General features: G+C 50.5%; 3 protein-coding genes across 4 annotated transcripts; 1 reads left to right on the forward strand and 2 right to left on the reverse strand.

The window, feature by feature from the left end:
* Positions 1-230: 230 nt before the first annotated feature.
* On the reverse strand, positions 231-9,509 carry UBE2A (ubiquitin conjugating enzyme E2 A). Of its 2 annotated transcripts, none has more exons than XM_052813103.1 (6): positions 9,234-9,509; positions 8,864-8,944; positions 8,693-8,718; positions 3,248-3,337; positions 2,120-2,232; positions 231-1,685 (listed from the first exon to the last, which is right to left on the reverse strand). In XM_052813103.1, the coding sequence occupies exons 1-6, from the start codon at positions 9,275-9,277 to the stop codon at positions 1,557-1,559; spliced, it is 483 nt and encodes a 160-aa protein (XP_052669063.1). In that variant the 5' UTR covers positions 9,278-9,509; the 3' UTR covers positions 231-1,556. The 2 variants fall into 2 exon arrangements, with proteins under 2 accessions (XP_052669063.1, XP_052669064.1); XM_052813104.1 differs by having other exon boundaries at positions 2,120-2,208; positions 9,234-9,465.
* A 1,142-nt stretch (positions 9,510-10,651) lies between these two features.
* STEEP1 (STING1 ER exit protein 1) lies at positions 10,652-14,410 on the forward strand. The gene is made up of 7 exons (XM_052813102.1): positions 10,652-10,838; positions 10,953-11,070; positions 11,258-11,299; positions 11,411-11,549; positions 12,070-12,159; positions 12,304-12,396; positions 13,160-14,410. Exons 1-7 carry the CDS (start codon positions 10,715-10,717, stop codon positions 13,220-13,222), a joined length of 669 nt encoding a protein of 222 aa, XP_052669062.1. The 5' UTR covers positions 10,652-10,714; the 3' UTR covers positions 13,223-14,410.
* Positions 14,411-20,697: 6,287 nt separating this feature from the next.
* SLC25A5 (solute carrier family 25 member 5) lies at positions 20,698-22,775 on the reverse strand. The gene is made up of 4 exons (XM_052813988.1): positions 22,584-22,775; positions 21,964-22,450; positions 21,707-21,847; positions 20,698-21,095 (listed from the first exon to the last, which is right to left on the reverse strand). Exons 1-4 carry the CDS (start codon positions 22,692-22,694, stop codon positions 20,938-20,940), a joined length of 897 nt encoding a protein of 298 aa, XP_052669948.1. The 5' UTR covers positions 22,695-22,775; the 3' UTR covers positions 20,698-20,937.
* Between the last annotated feature and the right edge of the window lie 261 nt (positions 22,776-23,036).

Genomic DNA, 23,036 nt, shown 5'->3' on the forward strand with positions numbered 1-23,036 from the left:
TGCTAGTTAGTTGATCCTGGCCTGTCTTTCTTCCTTTGCCGCCTCCTGCTGGCTGGAAGGGCCAAGTTCATTCTCCCTGCACTACAACTGGCAGAGCTTCTGCCCAAGCACAACTCCTGCCCAGAAGGTTAGGAAGTATTTCGCCATCCTGCTGTAAGAGTCTACCTGGAGCTTGGATCCCACAGCAGACTCCTACCCTCCCAGTTAAAATAACCACAGTTATACACCTCTTGCCTATTTATACAATAAGCACTAAGGTTACACTTTATTTACAACTTTTGAAAAATGTACAGTTGTTTCTTACATGGGTTACTTGTGCAAAGTTAAACTTCTCAACTAACAGACCAATGTGCACACAAAAGACACTGGAACAGTGGACAACACAATTGTAGGTTTCATCCCACACTGCTGCTTAAGGTACTGTATCCAAATGTACAAACTTAGCCTTACAAAAAAAGTGAGTCTGGACTTACAAATGTTTTTTTCAGTTGAAAAAATACTTTCATAAAACTGAAGGGAAACTAACCCAAGCATGCAGCAGTAGCTCACACAAACCACACAGTCATCTACAAAGAGCAGAAACTGCAGAGACTCAAGTGCCTACCCCGTACTTTATTCAAACTTTTCACAAGGCTAAGTTGGATCCCAAAGAACTTATCTTTCTCAGCTAAAGATAAGGGGCAGGAAAAAGACGCTGAAGGAGAGTAATTCCACCACTGGAACACTTCAGGTTTTACCTCTTCCTTAATGTGGAAGGACTTTTGCTCAGAGTACCACAGCTCTACCTGGTTTTGTCCAGTAATGCCTCAGTGACAGGACTATAGAAACTTATTGAAGCAGTCTCTGTAGGCATGTCCTTTAAAATAAAATAAAAAAAAAAGGGGGGGAGTGGTTGTTTCTCCCCCTCAGCAAAGATCAAAATACCACAACTGTAGAGATTTATGTATATCTGTACATAAATCTTGCATGTGAAGTGCAGAAGTAACTAGCATTCCACAGTCTTACTAAATATTTGAATAGGAATCAATTTAAGAGTTGGGTTTTTTTCCATGAGTGAGAAGTTGGTAAACCAATACAAAAGGGAAACAAGAGGTTATTTCTTCACTCAGTACTTACAAATGCAGTGGGGTCTAAACCAATAGAGGTAAATGACCAGCCTGGACACATCAGCACTTTAGTTAATATCAGTTAAAAAATGTGTATGTATATAAACATCCCTTTTATCAAGCTACACATAAGCATCACTGTGTATAACACAATTACAATTAAAAGCTTAGTGTACACTACAGAAATGCACAATACTGCCCTAAGACTGGAGAGGGACCACAGAAAATGAATTCAGCATCAGTAACTCTTTTGCAAGTAACCCAAGTACAGAACACTTGACTTCAAAGTGGGTGCTTTCTGATGTCCAAGGAGAAGAAGCTTCAGCAAGGGAGGGTGGCAACAGCACAACAGCTATTCTGCTTTCAAAGTAAATGCTAGGAGGAAAAAGATGACTCGGACACTTTGTTTATTTTCCTCATCAACAGAGTGTTCATTTGCATCATCCTGGGTCAACAGTCACGCCAGCTCTGTTCTACTATTGCAGAAACCCGTTTTTCATATTCCCGCTTATTCTCTTGGTATAGCTGAGCTGCCTGGCTGTTTGCTGGACTGTTAGGATTTGGCTCATCCAATAGAGACTGCACGAAGAGAAAAAGATTCTTAGGCACTTGAAAGTATGCATAGTTTTCCAACATAATCCTTAAACTATCCCTCCTAGTGAGTGTGCAAAAGTTCATCTAGATACAGGTAAGATACACTGCATTATTCTAGGTGTAAGTTACTGGAAGCTTTTGCTATTTTAGCAGTGCAGCTGACTCTTTAAGTGACAGTCAAGCAGCAATACCCAAGCAGTGCAATGGCTGGATGGGTCCTTTCAGTGACCACCTCCTGTCACTGTCCAGTCAATTTCCATCTGGGAAGTATTCATACTTTAGCAAATATCAAGGTATAGCTGCTATACTGGCTATTGGGAGAAAAACAAAACAAAACAAAAAACCCAAACGTGTTTCCTGAGCTGTTTTTGTCAAAGCATCCTAATTTCATTCTGCTTTTTCATGCAAAGTTCTTTTACCTGTATGGATGTTAAGATGGAGGAGACATCGTAAGTAGGACTCCAACGATTCTGAAGAATATCCAGACATATACTACCATCTGCATAGACTAGAAAAGGTTCAAGAAGAATGGCTTAAAACAGAAGTTGTAGAGCTACTCAGTTTTTTCCTAGTATTGCGTGATTCTGGAAACCTACATACTGACAAACGCTACCAAAATCAGTAGTGTCTGACAGACTTAAATCCAGCAAACAAGCCTGTAGCTATGAAGAGGTGAAGCCTGTCACCAACAGCTGCCTGAGGTGTTTAAACTCAACCCCTGCTTATTCTTCAACATCAAGCTTCTCTGTGACATTGTAACTACCACTATGGAAAACCATGAATAGATTTTAAGGCAAAAAAACCTTAAACTACCCACAAGTGAACCAAATGAAGAACACAACTAAAAAGCTGTTTACACATTAAGATTTCGCCAGAAAGTATCTACAACAGTGTCTAGTCACCCTTCTCAGGGCAGCTTTAGAAGAACCTTCCCTCAGTGCACTTTACCCACACATGCTTTCTTGCTACATTTTAAAGTTTCCAGTATTTCTTCACAAAGCTTATTACTTGTTTGGAGGCAAGGAATACATCTCCAACCTTTACTTGCCAAGGAAGGGGATTAATTAAATGATCTTACTATCACCGGTTATAGTTGGAAACTAGCACTACATTTCAAGGTATATCATTCTTACAGGCATTTTTGGGAAGTGATAAAAGACAACCACGTTCAGCAGTGTCATTATGCTATGTATGCAATGCGTATAGACCAAAGTGCAAGGCACTGCTATTTAAGTACAAAATATTCTTCTGTAAGGTTTAACAACAGGCAGTAGAGAGAGAAGAGTGTCTCATCAATACTGTGCTGTAACACCTGAAAGGTAAGAGGCTCCTTTTACTGCCCCGTTCACTTCAAGCCTGAGCACTGCTCACATATTCATCCTTACCAACCCTACACAGAACCACAGTGGAATTTTGCTAGCTTATTAGATAGTAGAAACTTTTATAATAAATAGACCTTTTTCTACAGCACTGTAGCAAGCTATAAAAACACCACCACCACCACAAGCAACCCAAACAAACAAAAAAACCATTGTCTAAGTACTTACCATTGGGATGAAACATTTTAGAGACAAATCGAACAGTAGGTGGCTTATTCGGATATTCTTCTGTGAATTCTATTGTGAGTTTGAAAGTTCCTGGAGTTGAAAGAGAGACAAGTAACCTTTATTCAGAATGAATTTACACAAGGGATGAGTAAGTAGCATCCCTCCACAAGCACAAACTGATACTGTTGTCCTCATACATGCATGTTAGATATGGAATACGGATTGCTCAGTCCTACAATGATTCTTCTACTCTCTTTGGAGTTAATCATTAACTCTGAAGTCCTAGACAGTACTGGTACGAGAGTTTCTCCTATGACTTACCTTTACTGCCAAAACCACCGCCCCAGTCAAAAGGTTTGTGTAAGGAAATAAATCTGCCCTTCCACAAAGCCTAATCCCAGGGCACTGCAAAAACAACACAAGTGGGTGTATAACCAGCTGTGTAACAGACCGTGATTTAGTAAGTCCTAGAGACTGGAACATGCTATCATGACAAGGACCTTCTTATTTATTTCCTGTTTAAATTTCAAGAAAATACATTTCTATCAGCAACTGTAAGGTAATCAGGTCTTACTGTAGAAAAGTAGTATTGAAAGCAGCATCCAAATCAGACACTTTAAAATCAAAATCTGATCATTTACTTCACACTAACTAGTCTTTCTTTGAGAAAGACTGATTAAGCAGAAACAAAACTGTGTAGTTAAGTCCCAATCCAATCATTTTGACAGCCTGCACCAACATAAGTTATTTTAGCCCTTCTCCTCAGGCTATGACAATCTGAGGATAAGAAGTCTGTCAACTAAACTGCATAAATATGGGTCCAAGGGACTAAGCACTGCTAGTGATTCAGATCAGTAACTAAGGAACTCTACATACTCCACTTCAAAACATGCAAGCTTCTCTTTACCACGCTATCACCTCAGACCAACCAATCTGGGAGGTAGTTCATGAAGTTCCTGGGTATGCCCAGAGAGAAATATCTGAAGCACTTTCCTATAAATATATAGCTTTCCTATAAAAGGAATGTACCTTACAGTAATAGCTGTAACAAGCTGCCAGGGCAGACATACTACCTTTTTTGAAAAGGCATTCTTGCATATCGGTGACAGGGTTTTTTTCCCCCCCAACACTCAGTGCCCAAATTAAAACTCAGGGGCTGATATGAAGTTCATCCTTGCTTCCTACTGTGAGGGAGTTTTCCAGCACTACTATAATTAATGTAGTCCTTTGTTTGGCTGGCAAACATGTGCCAACAGCTGGTGGCCAGAGAACAGATTTTTCAACCCCTTTTCCTTTTTTTCAGATCAGCAAGGACCTGCAGTATTTCCCAGGGACTCCTTCCTTTATAAGGAGATAAACTATAACACTGAGTTACAAGAAGTGAAGGTCATTGCTTTGACATTCCAGTTTGCACACAGTACAGATGCTTCAGAGCTTTTCCGTACAGCAGTGGGAAGTCTCAACATCCTAAAAATAAGTTTTTGCATGTTTGTTAATTATTAGCAGCCTAAGAATGTAAGAGCAGAGAGCCAACAGCATGCTGTCTTACTGTAAAACAAAAGGAACAAGAGTAGTATAGTTAAGATTGTTCAAATTAGCACAAGTCTGCAGTGGGGCTTCAGAGCTTTACTCCACCTAATCCAGAGGCACAGAGCCAGATCTGAGATCAGTTTGAAAGCCAGCACTGGAAAGTTAGTAACAACTTCTACCAGTTGTGAACATCAGCTCAGGACTACCCTTCCTTCCGTACACAGTGACGATCCCAAGCAATATTGGCCCTTTAGAATCAAACACTTAGAGATTTGATTCTAAATCGTAAAGATTCCCAGCTCTCCCTGCCCCAATTCTCGTTCTCAGTAGCCTCCTTATGAAGTAGGAAAGCAGGCGCTTTGTGCTGTGGAAGAGTGACTAAGCAAGCAGTAGGCTGAAAACTGAGCACAAACCATCAGAGTTCAACAAGCATACTTGAGAAAATGAATGCTATTCTAGAACACTGACTGAAGTGGGAGCAGAGGGGACAGATACGATGGCCAAAAAGCAGTAACAAGGGCAGTTTGGTCCTAGAGTCCATTTAAAACTACTGAAAGAAAGGGAAGCTATCTGTCCCACCAGGGACAGGACAGCATTACTTTTAACACAAATCTGAGCGAGTGGTTAGACAGCTTCCAACTGGAGCATCTACCTACTCAAATTTCCAAGTCAAGACCCAGAGTGGCAATGGCTCTTTGAAAGAGCTCCACAGTACACAGCACCTCATTGCTGAGCTTTATGAAAGGACAAATCCAGAGATTCAATGAACCAAAGTCCAAGGGTCACTCACACTTAAAAGTCCACACAAGTGAAACAGGTATCACGACACGCACTGCCTTCAGCGTCCAGTCTCTTCTGTCACTAATTTTAAAGCTTTCAACTGGTACTTCTTGCAACTTACCCTAGACAGCCAATTTTAAAACAGAAATTACCATATTCACTGCCATTATTGATATTAGGATCATCACTGATCTTAGTAGAACATTCACTTCTCTCTCTTGTACTTTCTTACCTTGTTGATCTGTTTTCTCCTACCTCAGGACGTCAGACTCTCACGTGGCTAACAGTGAGGCTTCTCCACGACCTGTACACTGGCCCGAGTAACCCCCGCCAGAGCAGCACCCACATTCCTGCGAGGCCCTTCTCACAGCAAGGAGGGAGAGCAGCCCCCTCTGTTCCACTGTCCATAAAGCAGGGACGATTTCTTCCTCTCCCACGTGAGAGTACAGAATCCATATTCCATAAGCAACAAACCAACCATACAGAAGGTAAATGCCTTGCTTTCTCAGTTCAAGCCTCCTCCACCATCACAGAAAGGCAGGATACTACAATAGCTGTGTTACTTAACTCTGTCCAAGTCAGGAATCCTGTACTAACCGCAATATCCTCCAGTTTCAGAGAAACAGGTCTGAAGGACTGGGAGAGCCTGGGTTTCCATCACTGTGACAGCACTACCACTTTAGATGCCACACATATATAGATTCATAGAAATATAGTGAAGGGCAGGATAAATATCCCCAGGGTCCTACTGCAGACACCTGCAATCGAATCCTCTTAAACCAGAGGATGGAAGTTATGCTGCTGATCTAAATTAGTAGTTGCTCCTAGGCCGAGTCAGCCTGCGTGCCGAGTTGTGAAAACACCCTCTAAAGTCTGGGGGTGGAGGGGAGGGAGCGTTGTTAGCTGCATTATGCTGCACAGCAAGTAAACAAACACGTTTGAACTTAAGGTTTTCAGTTCAGACAAAGCTAAGAAACCTCAGAAGCTGCGACTGGAGAAGGGCCTCACCCGAATAAGGATAAAGAACAGTAATTCTCACAAAATTATTGAAATTATTACACCTCTAGTTCAACAACAACCACAAAAAAATTCACAGGCTACTTTCACAAGAACCAAGGTATCTGAAGTCTTACAGTATCACCAGGAAGTGACAGAGCCTAAAAATGAAAGTACAAAGCAACTTCTGCCCTGCAAAGGCTTCCTGAGGATTACAGAGCTCCAGCGTACCTCTGACTCATAAGGGCCTGCACAGTTACAAAGCAAGCCCAAACTAACAGCTCAATACTGTTAAATAAGAATTCCCTTAATTTCACCTACATTAAGCTAAACTGCATCTGAACTGTGCTACTCTACTCACTTAAAGGAAAAGCGCAGCCGAGGCACCAATACACCCATATCTCTAGGCACCACTTAGTATTTTGTTATCTAGCACAATGCAAGATATGTCCCAGAGAAAAGGAGATAAGCATATCCTGCAACACAAGATATATCTGTTTTCCTGAGCGCATACTGTGAAAACGCACACTTTGCTATGAAAAGAGCAATCCATCACACACTGAGATTATATTATTAGATCAACCAAAGCAGCAGGACAGCAGTAGCAGACTCAAGCATCTGTTTGAACTTCAAACTGCTGTGAGTGCAACATGTCCTAAGTATATGAGATAAAGACACAGTGCTGCCACAGTGGAAAGCACAGAGGAAATCAGGATGTCGGGGCTCTCAAAAGCAGTCTCCAACCTTCTGCAACTAAATGAAAATATATGAAAAAAAGCCCTTATAGCATCTGTTAACCCCACACTGAGCTGGAAGAGCCTGAATGTGGAAACAATCTCCATTTTAGCACGCTGCAAGGAGACAGCTTTCTCCTCCAAACAGTGAATCACTCTATTAGGGGCAGTGCTTAGGCAGAAGCTAAGCAGCTCTAGCAACCCTCACAGAAGTTTAAGGAAGCCCTTAGACTTTACAAGATGAGATAACAGAATACATTTAGTCTATCTGTTCTATTATGCGATGTTATGGAATACTCAAGTTCTAAACATTAGACTTCTGAAGGAGCCACTATAGCAAGTTTCTTAACTAATCTAATACGTTAAAAAAAGTAACTGGAGTCTCTGGAGTTTTCTTCGGCCTGAAATACTTAAAATCCTCAAAATCTTCACAGAAAAAAAAAATCTGCAATTTACAGGCATGCCCACAGGTGCTACCTCCGAGGACAAACAGAGACAAAGGAGTTCGCCAAGAACAACATAAGAGTTAAGGAATTTTTCCTATGCTTTTGTCATGAGTCATGGAGATCTAGGATTAATTATAGCCTGCACTGAAAGTATCTTAAAAAAATGCATCACTGATTTCAGTTAGACAGTATTTCATGTCTAACAAGTTTTCACAAAGATGCTGAAGTATTCATACAGCATCAGTAAAGCTATAAAACACAGTAAGGCCAGACAGAAACTACTAGGACACAGGTATGTTACAACAACCTATTCAGTCGGCTTTTGAAGTTAGAAAGTCCTTTCAATCTTTAACCCTGAATGATACCAACTGTAGCAGAGTGAAGTAGATGCCAAGAAAAAAAAAAACCCAACTCAAAAATTCTGTTCTGAACTTCCTCAGACATTCAGCCCATTTCCTACTTCAGCTGACTCACGTCGGGACTTACTCGCACAGCACTTCCAGCATCAGAAAAAACAGAACTCAAACCAAACGACAATGGTCCTGTACCAGGTTTTTGACAGTTCTCCAAATACGAGTGTCCCTAAAACCATGATCCAGGATTCAACAGAAAAGCTTGGAGATCCTTAAAATGGTACATTAAATTAGGCTTAGGATAGTCAGATTTAGCTATTGCAAGCAAGCCCTCCAAGCCAATTTGTACATTTCTGTAAATCAACGTAGCAATATAAATCCACAAGCCTTTCTTGGAGTAGGATAAAAAAAAAAATAATAACAAAATTTACATAAGTCCAGCATACGGATGTGTGGTCAGGTGAACATGCACCCATGTCCCTTCTCCGTCCCCAGGCCCACACCTGTTGCAAAGCCCACGGCAGGGACACGCCAAGGCCGTGTCAAGCTGCAGCAGTTTACCCCGAGAAAGCCAAACACCGGGCCCGTACGTAGCCCCGCACTTACCGTCCTCGAAAGGGGTCCCCTCGGGCCTAGAGGAGGGAAGAAGCAAAGCACAGCGTTACCCCGCGAGCAGCCCGGCTCTCACCCCCCCCCCGCCCCGGGAGGCAGAACGGCGGCGGCGGCGGCGGACCCCGCCGCCTGCCGCCCCCGGCCCCCCGCCACCGCCCGACTCACCCGAAGATGACGGCGTTCCACACCATGATGTTGTTCTCGGAGGGGGCCCCGCTCACCCCGGCCGGGGGATCCTCCTGCAGCCTGCGGGGCACAGGGAGGGCTGAGGCGCCGGCCCCGCCGCCGCCGCCGCCCCCCGCGCGGCCGGCGGCCGCCCCTGCGCAAACAGCGTAACCCAGGCAGGTAGCTACCCGCCCCTGCGCAAACAGCGTAACCCGCAGGCGGACGCCGTCGGCCGGCGCTACGCAATCAGCGGAGCGCGCCCTACCCCGCCGCCATGTTGTGCTGCCCCCCTCCTCCCCCGGTAGCAGCCGGGCCCGTCGCCCTCCTCCCGCCCGCCCTCCCCTTTCCCCTCAGCCGGCGGCCTCGGTACCTCTTGAAGTCCCGCATGAGGCGCCTACGGGCCGGAGTGGACATGGCGGGCTCAGGGTTATAGATCACTCATACACTATCAGAGGGAGCACGGGGCGCCCAGAGGCGGCGGCGGCGGCAGCGAGCTCCGACTGAGGCAACGGCAGCGCTGACGAACAGGAGCGATCGCGGCCTCTACCACTCAGGCTGGCGCGGGGGGGGGGGAACGGGGGGGGGGGGCCTGGGCTCCACCGACTCCTGCGCCGGCTGCCGGGCGATCCCGGGACGTACCAACGGAGCGGGGAGAGGGGGCGGAGCCGGATGTCGCTGAGCCCCCGGAGCAGCCTCTACCACCGCGGCGCGGGGGCGAGGGGCGGTGCCTAAGGCGGGGGGGGGGCTGTACCACCGACCGTGGCGGACGGGGGTGGAACGTGGCCTGTGACGTCACCGAGGGAGGGCAGAAATCCAGAACATCGCTCAGTACCAGCCACTGCGAAGAAAATTAATTCTGCCCCAGCCAAAACCAGCAGAACCCGCTACGCTGCACTTTCTGCCTCCACAGAGAGCTTTTTCCGAGGGGAAATAACCTCTTTTCTACCTTTTTTTTTAATAGCCGTTGGGAGTAAAGAATTTCTCTCAGCTGTTGCCTAGGGTAGACGGGATAGGCCCTGCTTTTCGACCTCATCCTCACTTGTAACCTCATGTAATACAGCCGTGCGCGCAGGAGGCTTCCGCAAAAGACACGGGGAGGAGGACCCACAGCCTTTCGCAGAAGCTGAAAGAAAATAATAAAAACACCGCTTTTCGTGGCCGCACTGAAAAGCTCCCGTCCTTGACCCTTCCCGCTCTTGCCTGGGCAATAAGGAACGGATGAGCTCATGGCGCTTCTCAGGAAGAGACTTTGTTCTGCGCCTTGCCTTTCGGTTCGCCAGAGGTGCCCGTTCGTTGGCAAGACAGACAGATGTGCCCATTACCCAGGCAAGACAGACAGACATGCCCGTTGCCCAGGCAAGACAGACAGACAGACGTTCCCGTCGCCCGGCCGGTGGCGGAGGCGCGGGCAGAGCCCGAAACGGGGTGCAAAGGGAAACGCCGTGACCGGCTCCCCGCTCCCCACGGTTCGGAGCACCTCCGTGCCGAGTTCAGCCTCGCTTCTTCGTTAAGAGGAACGACGCCAAGGCCTGAATTTTGCCGTTGTCATTTGCGTTTAACGCGCGACCACGCCGTGCCATCCCGCGCTCGGAAGCGGGGTGCCTGTACCCCCTCCGCTGCGCACCAACATCCCCCTCGCTTCCCCTTGACAACGTCCAAAAAAAAAAACCCCAAAAAACCCCCAAACCAACCCAAAACCACCCCAGCGGGGGGCACAGCTCCTTCAAAAACCTTCGCGGGCGGAGCCGAGCTGCTGCGGGGGCCGGGCCTGAGGAGAGGCCGGGCCTGAGGGGAGGCCGGGCCTGAGGGGAGGCCGGGCCTGAGGGGAGGCCGGGCCCCGCCGCCGCCGCCATGCCGAAGGTGGTGTCCCGCTCCGTCGTCTGCTCCGACACCCGTGACCGCGAGGAGTACGACGACGGGGAGAAGCCGCTTCACGTTTACTACTGCCTGTGCGGGCAGATGGTGCTGGTGCTGGGTGAGCCGCCGTGAAGGGAGTTGTGGGGGGGGGACACACGGGGACACAGGCCGCCGGCGCGGCGGGTGTGGGTGCCGGTCCCGCCGCTAGCCTGTGGCCGCCGCTGTCGCGCAGACTGTCAGCTGGAGAAGCTGCCGATGAGGCCGCGGGACCGCGCTCGGGTGATGGACGCTGCCAAGCACGCCCACAAGTTCTGCAACGCTGAGGAGGAGGAGAGCGTCTTCTTGCGCAGGTGGGCCGAGGAGGGGGTCTCAGGCCTTCGCCTCCGCCGACACCCCCCCCCCGGTCCCTCTGAGACCCCCTCCGCGGCCCGGGGAAGAGGTTACCCTGGTCTGGCCTTGCCTCCTCACCCGGCTGGGGCCCATCAACCAGCCACCAGCGCCTTCATGCTCCCCTCAAGCTCTTCCTCTCTCCCCCAGGCCCGAAGGCATAGAGCGGCAGTTCAGGAAGAAGTGTGGCAAGTGAGTGACCGCCGTGGCTCCCGAGTGACTTCTAGAATCCGTTTGCGAGGTAACCGTAGGAATGCAGAGCCTGGGTTTTCCCCCCCAGTTACAGTCTGTTTCTGTTTCCAGGTGTGGACTGCTGCTCTTTTATCAACACCAACAGAAAAATGCTCCCGTGACGTTTATTGTTGATGGCGCTGTGGTCAAATTTGGCCAGGGTTTTGGGAAAACAAACATATATACTCAGAAACAAGAACCTCCCAAAAAGGTAATCGGCTTTAGAGAAGTAAAAAGGCTATCTCTGCTTTTCAGAAGGGTGTGGTGAGTAAAATCACTTAATGGCAGGGGCAGAGCGGAGAAAAAGAAAGAAAAGGACCTCTAAACAATGACTCAGTTTGGTGTCTTCTCCCCGTCTGCCTTCAGTTTTCCTTTACAGAGCACCTCGGAGTCCTAGCACTAAAGGAAAGCAAAATAAACTTGAAAATCTAGACTGTGCCTGATGCTTAGGCTCAGTTACCAGAAAGTTTCCATTTGCAAGTAGGTCACGTTGGTAGTCTGCACAGTGATTCTCAAAATCTGGCTCATCTGTTGTGTATCAGTGAGTTTGCTTCTGATTAATGACAGCTCTAAGCCCAGAAATCACTGGGGATAATTCTCCTTTGCCACCCACGGAGTTCAGGTAATCTTAATGACTTGCAAGAGAAGACTTAAAAGGTTTGGAGGGGGAAGTGATCCCTAGCGGCACAACTGTTGCCAAGGTTTAACAAAATACTCTGCTTCTTACCCAGGTGATGATGACCAAACGGACCAAAGACATGGGCAAGTTCAGTTCTGTCACAGTCTCCACAATTGATGAAGAGGAGGAGGAGATTGAAGCGGTGAGTTTTGTCTGCCCTTAGTGACAGTCACACCTGAACTGGGCAGCTGTCTCAGACACCGATCAGAACCAGTGATCATCTCACCATTTGGATAAGGTGTTACTTTGGGGTTTGCTGTTGCAAATGACACTGTATGTGTTTCAGAGGGAGATTGCAGACTCCTATGCCCAGAATGCAAAAGTGATTGAGAAACAGCTGGAACGCAAAGGCATGAGCAAAAGAAGGCTACAGGAGTTGGTGAGTGTTTTCATCGGTGTTGAACGCGAATCCCTGAGATCTGTTGGCGTTGTACGCAAAAGCTATCTTGCAGATCGGACTACAAGTACAGAGAGGTCCTGGTACAGTCATGGGGAACTTGTAGCTCTGTGAGGATGACTTTTTCCTTTACAGGTTTTATAGAGATGTTCTTCTAGTTCTCCTGAACTTAAAATTATACACAATTACCTTAGAGCTAACTGAAGAGCAGCAGCAGAGCTTTTGCAGGGAGAATTTCTGTGACCTGTTGGACGAGGAACGAGGGAAGGGGAAACCAGGCCATGGCTTTGCCAACCAGAGCACCCGTAATGCTGTGCTCTCAAGCCTGCTTGGCAGAGCAGGGCTTTGCCGTGAGGTGTCAGGGCAAGCTAAGGCCCTTGTGGAGGACCTGCCAGCTCAGCTGCTACCAGAAGGGTCACTTGAAGAATTAATGGCAAGAACATCACAGCTGATCTTGCCTGCTGTGACAGAAGAGGAGTAGATGGGGGTAGGGGGAATGTGTAGCTTCCACCTGAGGATAGAAAGTATGAAATTGTCTCCTGTGCAGTTAGTCTTGGACCTTTTATGATTTTAAAGGTGGTCCTCATTTTGTACCTCAGGGGAGGAGGGAGTCAGCAAAGAACTTGAGCTACTCTTGCTCCTGGTGTGAAAAGCTTGCATGGTCAGACAAGACCAAACCTTATTGGAGCACTGAAGGCAAACGTATCCAGACATTATTTCATTCTGTCTTAATTTTCTTAATCAGGCTGAGTTGGAAGCCAAGAAAGCCAAGATGAAAGGAACTCTGATTGATAACCAGTTCAAATGAAACGCTGCACATCTGCTGGGTATTCAGAGATAGGAGAAAGCTACCAGGAGCTATCGCAGATCTGTCAACAAAGCAGAAGTAACAGACAACATTCAAGGGCAACGTGCTGCAACCAGCTTGGAGGATGAGTACCTCTCTGTCCTAACTGATGATTTGGTACCAATTGTAATTACTCCAGTGGTACTGGAGACTTTGCTGAAACTGCAGTTCTCTATGGACCCAGTGTTACGAGCAAGCTGTTCCAGCCAGAATATTTACTTCTGGGAGAATCTTCACTGGGTGCCTTCCTGAGTTCAGTGCACCTTTAAATACCTGTCTTTTTATTTTGGTAGTTTTCAAATGTGTAAGATTTCCATAAATGTATTAGAAGAGTAGGTCAACTGTACAACAAAGAAATTGTTATAAAAGTAAGCTCTGCCTGTTGCTCATTTTGTTATTTTTAATGTGTCCAAAACATGCAGCAGCCTGAGAGACAACGCGATTCCAACACAGTCTGGAACAACTCAGATGCAAGGCTTGGGGACCGCGCTGCTGCTCACCCTGACCAGCAAACAGGCTGCCAAGGGTAGCCAGCACAGGCTTGGCTGCAGCTCTCTCAGCTCCTGTTGACCATCGGAAAGGCGCAGTTGTACAGAATTACACTGTCCCAACGGATACTGTCCGATACAAGAACATGAAATCCAACCCTGTTTTAAACTACTGAAAACAGAAACTGCCTGCATGTTACACCACTAAGTACAAATATATAGTTGGAAGCTACTGATATGATTGGTGATCATTTAATGTAGAATACAACTGCACGTCTGAACTAACCTGTTCTGCAAAACATTATCAGTATTTGGAGTTCTAAAATGTGAAGGAGAAGGAAAAATTGTTTGGAATGCACTGACCACTAAGGACGTGGATAAAGACAACATTAAGAATTGGTGTGTAAAGTACCTTGTTTGGGAAGTAATATTTTGTGTCTCTTATGTGACATAGTAATGGTGCTCTATGGCCCACGTCTTTGTTGCTCTACTTGGGATTAAATACCATGTTACGGATTTCAACAAAAATACTTTTCCTAGGGTGTTCTTACTCTACCAAGTATCATAAGATAACGTGAGCAATGAAGAAGATGCTTCATCTCCCACAATTATTGCGGAAGACTTTCTATAATCAGTAAAGATTTTCTATCTGGCTTTGTAACCCTGACTGGGAAAACTTGGGTCTGCTTAGCCTAAGGATGTATCCTTCCTTTCTTTGGGAAAATAAGGGGTAATGGAGCGAGTGAACTCTGCCCCAGAGCTGGCAGACTGGGATGCATCCGTGAGTCCTGTGACAATTTAAAGCCAGGCTGGGTAAGCAGTGTTCAGGTTAACTCAAGCAGCGCTGATCTTGTCCCCTGCTGATCATCTGCTAATCTGAGGCCTATTTCCAGAAGCCTACGCCCAGTGGCTCTTCAGTTAAGCAATTATAAGGTGGTGTGTAATACTTGGGAAGGGCAGGAGGGATGAGTGGGTACAACTCCGTTACACAAACCCCTTTTCCAAGTGTGGTAGCACAGTGCAGCCAGGTGAGGGCCCCAGGGTGCCTCTGGGAGGGACCCAAGCTCCAAAGAACCGCAGGTTGGTCTCTATAAAAACGAGGAAGTTTTTTCCAAGCCAGAGTCAAAGACTTTGGAATTTGAAAAGAGGTTGTGAACCATGTGAGGTCTGCTGGGATGCGGACTGCTTCGTCTCCAGTTGTAATAAAGGATGAAGTATGGTCATGCTTCAAGTGACACCCAGAACAAAAGCTGACTTGGGGACAGTGTGAGTAACAGTTAGGGTTAAGGTTGGGAGTGACAAAACGCAGGGCTTCAGCTGATGCGGGGCTGCCAGATGGGACTAGGACCAACTTTGCAGTTCAGTGAGGCACAAAGAAAATTCGGTGAGTGCTCAGCTCAGCACAAGTTGTCTAAAGCAGCAGTTACCAACTGCCATCAACTTCCTCAGCTGCGTACCTCGAGCATTGAGGCAGCGTTCACAGCACAGCACAAGCACTCCTTCTTTCTGGCTTTTAGAAGACCAGCCCATGTTCAGTCAATCTTTTTCATTCTTGTCGTCAGAGATCTGCCTAGTTTGGCTCAGGACTTCCTCATGGACCCAGTCAGAAAGGGGAGTATGTATTTTATCACGCAAGCAGTCCCTGAGATACATTTAATACACTCTAGTTACGGGGTCAGTGGCCAAAACAACGCCAACAGAGACAATCTGATCCAATACATTATTATGTATTTCCTACCCTAACTAGATCTAGGTCACAACAATTTAAATCAAGTTGGGTTTTTCATTTCTAGATCTAAATGAATTACAATATGTTGGCTGACTACAGCAACAGGAAGCAGAGGCACCTAGTTCAAATGCTTGATTAAATGGCCTATTATAATAGATAAAACTAGCCGTTCTGTAGTTTCCCACACCCTGGTAGCAACTGGGTAATCTGCAGCAGTGTTCAGACCAAAGAAAAGTCAGATTTTGTGTTACTGTAAAAGCCAACATTAGTTTTTATAAATCTGTAAATATAGGTAGGTGATTGATAGATTTGTTTGTTTAACTGAGCACTATATTGTACATAAGAACTTGTCCAGATGCAGAGGTATTGCAAAGGAAAGTAGCATGTGAAATAAAAGCGGAGGAGAGGATCTGTTCCAAAAATAATGCCACACATGGCCAGACATACCTTAGTGTGTTTCATGGCTTAGTCCAGTCCAGTTTCCAAGTGCGTTTGCAAGAACCTAGTCTGAATTACCATGTCAGAATAGCTCCATGTGTAGCAATGCTGCCTTGCTCCTCATAACCTGTAAAAAAAAAACCCCATACAGTTTGCAAACACTGAAAAGAAGAAGAATGGCGCATCTGACCTCGTTGGTGTTAATTGCAGCTGTACCTGGGGAGCAACACAGGGTCCTCCCCGCCTGCCTCCCTGCACGCAGCTGGTGCCGTCACAGAGGCTCCGCGGTGCTGGATAACACTAAGGCTTGTTCAGAAGCTGGTATGTGACCAGGTGGCTGGACCATGTGCAGAGCTCAGCCTCGAAACCTGAAGGCAAATACTTCTGGTCAGCTATTACAGCTCTCCTTGCACTGTGCTCTGTGTTTCTGCTATTTCACCTGCTAGACTGGCATATAGATGGCTCGCTCTGACTCCCTAGACTATTGCAATGAATATTAATAAATGCATGCTAACTTTTTGGGGGTGTATGACAATGTGATCAGCTTGGGAGCAGCACTGACTGATCAGCCTAAATCAAACTAGACCCAGCTTTTGCTGGTGTTACCCTAAAGAGCCCCACAGGTCCGTGGGGCACTGCCACATCCAGGCATTTAAAAATCTAAAATAAAAATTACGGGCTTGTTTAAAAGGCTGCAGGGCTGGGCTCTGAGGGATGGGGGAGGAAACCTTGTAGCTCTCCACTGGGGAGATTTTATGAACCTAGCTGGCCACAGCATGCTGGCTTTTTGGGAGGATTTAAAGGCACAAGTGGCCAATCTCTCCTTGCTTGTCAGCCAGAAAAACACTGCCCTGTCCCTGCAGCCAGGGCTGTAACTTCTGTCGACCCCAGCAGGATCAGACAGCGACAACCAGCAACACTCTGGTAGGACAACACCGTCCAGAACCTCCCTGATGCTGCGGGTCTTGGTGTGGGTTTTGGCAGCTCCTGAGGGCTCAGTGTGCCCAAAACCGTCCCTCCCCAGCAGCTCGGTATGGCACCAGGGTGTGCAGAAACGGGGCTGTGTCCCCACGGGCACACCAGCTCTAGCTCCTGCCCTGCAGCCCGACCCACCTGCTTTGGGCAGCCGACGGGGACACCTCGCGTGGCAGGATCAGTCCCGCAGGTGGTTCCAACACATCCACCCTGATGGGAACAACCGATTTAACCCCGCGCCACACAAAGCATCGCACCTTCCCCTGCCCCTCTGCGCCAGCCGCTGCCGGACGGGCGCAGGCAGCACATGGAGGATGCTGTGGCCATGCCTGGCCCACGGTGACAAGGACATGGCGGCAGGGGGACTCCTGGCTCCATCCAGAGCCCAGAGACGCAGCCTGGGGCAGCTCAACAACTGCTGGAGGGGATGACAGGAGGGATGAGCTGGCACCGTGCTGGCCTTGTGCAAGTCAGGTCCCTGAGGTGAGATGCTCTCCATTGCAAGGCCTGGTGAGATCCAGGCACCAGCCCCTCTCTAGCAAGAGATGCAGTGCGCGCATTGGAGAAAGCTTTTAGACAAGCCCCTGTTTCCTCAGGAGCAGGTTAACTCCATACAACACAACTGGTTTCTGCTGCTTCTCCTCCCGCCACGGCGTCTTGGCCCTGGGGCTCAGCTTTGCCACGCTCAGACCCTACGCTGAACCGCCCCGAGTGCTGGGCACGGCTTGGAGGAGGTCAGGCTTCAGTGACACCTTGAAGGCAGAGATGTGAACGTGGAAACACTAGGTAGAAATGTGGCCTCACGCAGGCAGAGCGAGCCCGGGGCTGCCCACCTGCCTGCCGAGGCGTACCCCGAGTTTCTGTTCCCTGCTTGCGCCAGGTGGATGAAGATCCCTCCTGCCCGTGTGTGCCTGCTCGCCCCTGTTCCCCCGCCACCCCCGGGACACCCTGGCCGTGATGCTCCCCTGTAGTCTCCACAGCTCAGCCTGGATGTGGGGTGAGACGGGGGCTGGGGGACACTGCTGTTCTCCCCGGTCACTGCCTGGCCCTGCACCCATCTCCAGCAGAGGAGACAGCAGGGAAAACTCAGCCATCACACCTCCCTCCTGCCACCCCACGAGCCCCAGAGCCCTGCTCCCGTCTCTGCCACCATTAGCATCTCCCAAATTCCCCTAGGAAGAGGACAGCTGCCCCTGCCTCACCTTGCTCGCCACCCAAACCTCCAGGCGAAGGGTGGTCCCCGCAGCATCCAGCCCAGCCGGCGAGGTCCCAGCCCCGCAAAGCCGGCGGGGGGCAAGGGCAGCCCCATCCCACAGCCGCCCGGCACCACAGCCAGCGCAGCCCGGGGGGGCTGGTGTGCACCGAGCCATTCCAAACCTCCAGTACCACCAGCCACCTGCCCCAGCCACTGGCAAGTGTTTCATACGATCCTGTGCGCAGCCGTGCTGTGTCAACAGCTCCTAAGCCTGGGATTTACGGCCGCCGGGCGAGGGGCCGAGATGAAAGCGGCGTTACAGGCGCTCGCCCACTCCTCCCCGCCAGCAAAGGGGCCGATACGCGGGGCTGGGCACAGCTCCCGTGGAGGAAATCATGACGTACGAGATGTTCAGTACTCCCCATGAGAGAAGCGTGCTTAAAAGGAAAATCCATCCCTGCCATCCTTGGGGCAGCACAGCCTGGTAGACCAAACGCTTGTGTTGGAGGGACTGCGCTCAGCTCGCTGCCTTGCCACTGGCTGGCCCCAGTCCCTTTCCCGTGCCTCAGTTTCCCTGCAAGAACAAAGCCCTTAATTCCTCTGGAATGTGCTCCTGTGGTGGCAAAAGCAGCAGCTGGACCCCGCAACCTGCTTCTGCAGATAAAGCTGCTCCCAGGGGAGCTGCCAGGAGGGGGGGGTTACATCCCCAGGGGGCCCCAGGCCAGGGGGGGCTGCCAGTCTGTGCTCCCCGGCAGCAAAGCGCAGGGAAAAACCCATTGCAGGCTCTGCCCTGCGTCTCCTGTCCACCAGACCTAAAGAAACCTGTGAAACACGTGCTTCTTCCCTGAGACCCAAAGGCAGTAGCTAGCATGGGTAGCTACAACCCATTTCACTCGGTGCCAGCCCTGCACCCCAAGCCTGATGCGAAATGCTGTAGGTCTAAGGACTTACGGGTCCCCCAGCTCAGCTCCTCCGCAGCCTGGCAGAACAGCGCGGCTCAGCGCCTCGGTCACCCACCACCACGCGGAGAAAGAAATGATGCACTTACCTCCCTGTGCTAACGGCCCAGCCACGCATCCCCTGCGGAGGGAAGGAAAGGATGCCCCATGCTCAGCAACCAGAAGCATTTCAGAACAGCCCTTGAAATCCAGGAGAGCTTAGCAGCAGGAGGCAGTAACAGCCAAGAGCCCTTAATTAATTAGCTTGCATTTGTGCAGCAGGTGAGGGCTCCCTGGTAAGGCTGCTGCCTGCTCCCCCAGCACGCTGCCTACTGCTTGTGGCATTGCTCCACCTCTCACGGGGAAACTTTCAGCCCGTTTTGTTTCTGCAGTGGGGGATCTCACACCACAGGAGCCCAGGGGCAGTTGAAAAGCACCAGCAAAGGCTCTTGGCTCAACAGCGTGGCATGAGACCGTCTCCCATCACGAACACACACACCCATTCACAGGGACCCAAGCATGCTGATGCCGTCTGCGGCGGGACAGTGCTGCGCTCTCATGCCCAGCTGCCCCACTTAGATTTGAGCAATAAAAACAACTACCGCCCTTTGCAACACAAGGGCTTGTTTAGCTGCCTCAGACAGTGGCTGAGATTGGTTTCAGTGATTGAGATCAACTGCTTCCAGCAGGCCTGGGCAGCGAGAAAGGACCAAAGGCGTGGGGGCAGTGAGGAAAGACTCGCTGATCTGAAGGGCAGAGGACCAGGAGAGCATCCACTCACCACCCCAGCTCCCCAGGCAGAAACCAGGCAGCTTCACTGGGGCGGCTCACAGACCCACTGAGATGTCTGAGTAAAGGCCAAGCCACACACATTGCCCAGTCTTGCAGTTTTTCCCAAATTGCCCCAGCAGCATGAAGGAATTTCCCCATTCCCCCAGAATCTGGGTCTGGGACAAGCTTAACTTCCAGGGGTAACGGATGAGCCTGGGGACGCGGCTCCCTGCCTGGCAAGCACAGCTCTGGCACAGGAGCTGTCTGTCTCTGCTCAGCTACTACATCCCCACAGCACATCACCTCGTGCGAGGGCAAGACTAGCCAGGGGCTCTAGAGAAGAGCAGCAATTACCTGCACTTATGTTCTCTGGCTGGGTTTTAACATGCCCGAGTAGGTAGCTCAGTTTCTAAGCCAGAGTACACGATGCCAGCTCTGCTCCTCCGGACAGCAGCAAATACCCCTTAGACATTTCTCCAGCCTCCCAGGCATTCAGTGCCGTGGCGAGGGCTGTGCTTTGCAGAAGGCTTAGGCACTTGGCACTCTCAAAACAAGGTTTCACCAGCTCCAGGGAGCAGACAGGCCAGAGGCAGGACTGGTGGCACACAGCCTGCGCATCATCTCTGGTTACCAGGGTCTCAGGGGAGATCAGCTGGGTGAGTCCTTCCGAGCTGCCAGTCCCTATTCCAGCCCACACCGCTGGCCTCCACTGGGGAGGAAACACTACACAGCTTCCTCGGCAGCCTGCACCGCGTTTACCTGCTGGAGGCCACAGGTAGTTAGCAGGCAGCGAGGCGTGCAGGATGGAGGCGGTTTGCCTTCCTCCTTCTCTACAATCACTGCAGAGACCCCCAGCCCCTCATGCTGCAGCTGCTGCAAGAACAAACATGAGACGAGGAAAGTTGGTTTCAGATTTTTATTTTTTTGTACTCTTTAAGCAGGAGTGACTGAAATAGAAACCATGGTAAGTCCCGTTCAGGGAGGAATAGCTTGATAAAGACAGGGCAGGCAGTCGCTCCTGCCCCACGCCAACCTGTATAAACATCCGCCGTCACTGTTTAGCATCTAGACGGTTTTCAAACCAGTCCATGAACGGTCACAGACTACATAGAACAACATGCCAGTTCACAACAGGAAACAACTTATGTGTACTTCTTGATTTCATCATACAGGACTAAGACAAAAGCACCACCCATTCCTCGGAGTACATTTGACCATGCACCTTTGAAAAATGCCTTGGAGCCCTCGTCCCGGGCAATCTTCCGCCAGCAGTCAATAGTGCCACTGTACATTATGTCAGCTGCGGGAGACAGACAGCGTTAGGAATCTGATGCCCGTGACCCCCAACATCCAGGTCAGAAATGGCCTAACGTATGTGCCAGCTTCATAATCTCGAGTGCATCCCATTTCTTGACTGACTTTCTCCAGTATTAGTGCATCAGAGGACAAGATCACCCAGGAGGTACGCTGCTGCTGCTGCATTACCCCTGGGAGACACTGGAAGGACCGGTTCGAGCAGAAGGCAGCTACTGTTTGCTTTGACACCAACACTTCCAGACCCAAAAGCTATTGCACAGTCAGCCAGGCCGTGCCTGCTACCAGGGTTGTCTCTCTTCTTGGCCCAAAGACACTAGTTTGCAACATCCTTGAGCAAGTTCTGCTGTTGCTACCTACTGACAGATATCTGACCGATACAGGCCACCTTACAGGCATGCTGCAGAGACTGACCCGTCCGTGCCCCAAGCCTGACATCCACTTCTGCAGCCCCTCTCACACCCTGCTGTTTACAAGAGATGAGGATATCCACACGGCTTGGTGAAAGCCAAGCCACTCTGCCTTCACCTCAGCTCCACCACCACCTGTTGATTCAGGGATGCCCGACGCTTCCTACGCAAGGAGGCAGAAACTTACCTCCTTTACGGCCAGACTGCATCATCATGCGACGACGAACCGTATCAAAAGGGTAGGAGGTCAAACCGGCGACAGCGGTGACGGTCTGAGCGATCATCCAGCTGACAACGATGTGGGTGTTCTTTGGGTCTGGAAGCATGCCTGCGGGAGAGAGGTTTTGGTGAGAACGGCAGGCGAGCCACCAGCACCTGCCCAAACGCACCACAGGCCTGCCGCAGCCCAGCGTCTCCCTTCTAGCGCCATTTTGGTCAACCTACCCTTCGCGGTGTCGTAGATGCCGAAGTAGGCGGCTCTGTAGATGATGATGCCCTGGACAGAGACGCTGAAGCCCTGGTAGAGGCCCCTGAGGCCATCCGACCGGAAGATTTTGACCAGGCAGTCACCCAGCCCGCTGAACTCCCGGTCGGCCCCGGCTTTACCCACGTCCGCTGCCAGGCGGGTTCGGGCAAAATCAAGGGGGTAGACGAAGCAGAGGGAGGTAGCGCCGGCGGCACCCCCGGACGCCAGGTTACCGGCGAAGTACCGCCAGAACTGGGTCCGCTTGTCCACGCCGCCCAGGAAGATCTGCTTGTACTTGTCCTTGAAGGCGAAGTTGAGGGCCTGGGTGGGGAAGTACCGGATCACATTGGCCAGGTTGCCGCGCCAGAAGGAGAGGACGCCCTGCTCCCGGGGGATGCGCACCACGCAGTCGATGATGCCCTTGTACTGCTTGTCGGCGGCGATCTGCTTGCTGGCGTGCTGCACCTGCAGGGGCCGAGACGCCGCCGTCAGCTCCGCGACCCCCTGGCCCCCCGCCCCGTCTCCTTGCGGCGACCTTGCCCCGGCGGCCCCCCCCCCCTCCCCTCCCCTCCCCTCCCCTCCCCTCCCCGGTGCTCACCTGCAGCAGCAGCTTGACCCTCTCGATGGGGGCGACGGCGGTCTTGGAGATGGCGGCCGCCACCCCGCCGGCGAGGAAATCCTTGGCGAAGGACACGGCCGCATCGGTCATGGCGGGAGGGGAGAGGCGAGGCGAGGCGAGGCCGGGCGAGGCGGGAGGCGGCGGACCGGGGGGTGGGGGGGGCGGGCGGCTGAAATGGCCGCCTCATATAGGGGCGGCGGCGGACACGTGGGCGGGGGCGCGCCGCGCCGCCGCGTCCCGCTCGCCCATTGGCTGCGGGAGGGAGGGCGTGGCCGCCGCAGGGGCAGGGGGGGGCAGCCGCGGCGCGCAGCGGGGGGCACACGGCCGGCGTCCCGCGGCGCGGGGGGGGGACGACACGGGACACACACACTCGGGATCCGCCGGATCACACGCAGCCCAGCATCCCCGGGGACCAGCCAGCATCCCCGGGAT

This window comes from Harpia harpyja, chromosome 18 (genome assembly GCF_026419915.1).
Source record: "Harpia harpyja isolate bHarHar1 chromosome 18, bHarHar1 primary haplotype, whole genome shotgun sequence".
NCBI classification, from domain to species: domain Eukaryota; kingdom Metazoa; phylum Chordata; class Aves; order Accipitriformes; family Accipitridae; genus Harpia; species Harpia harpyja.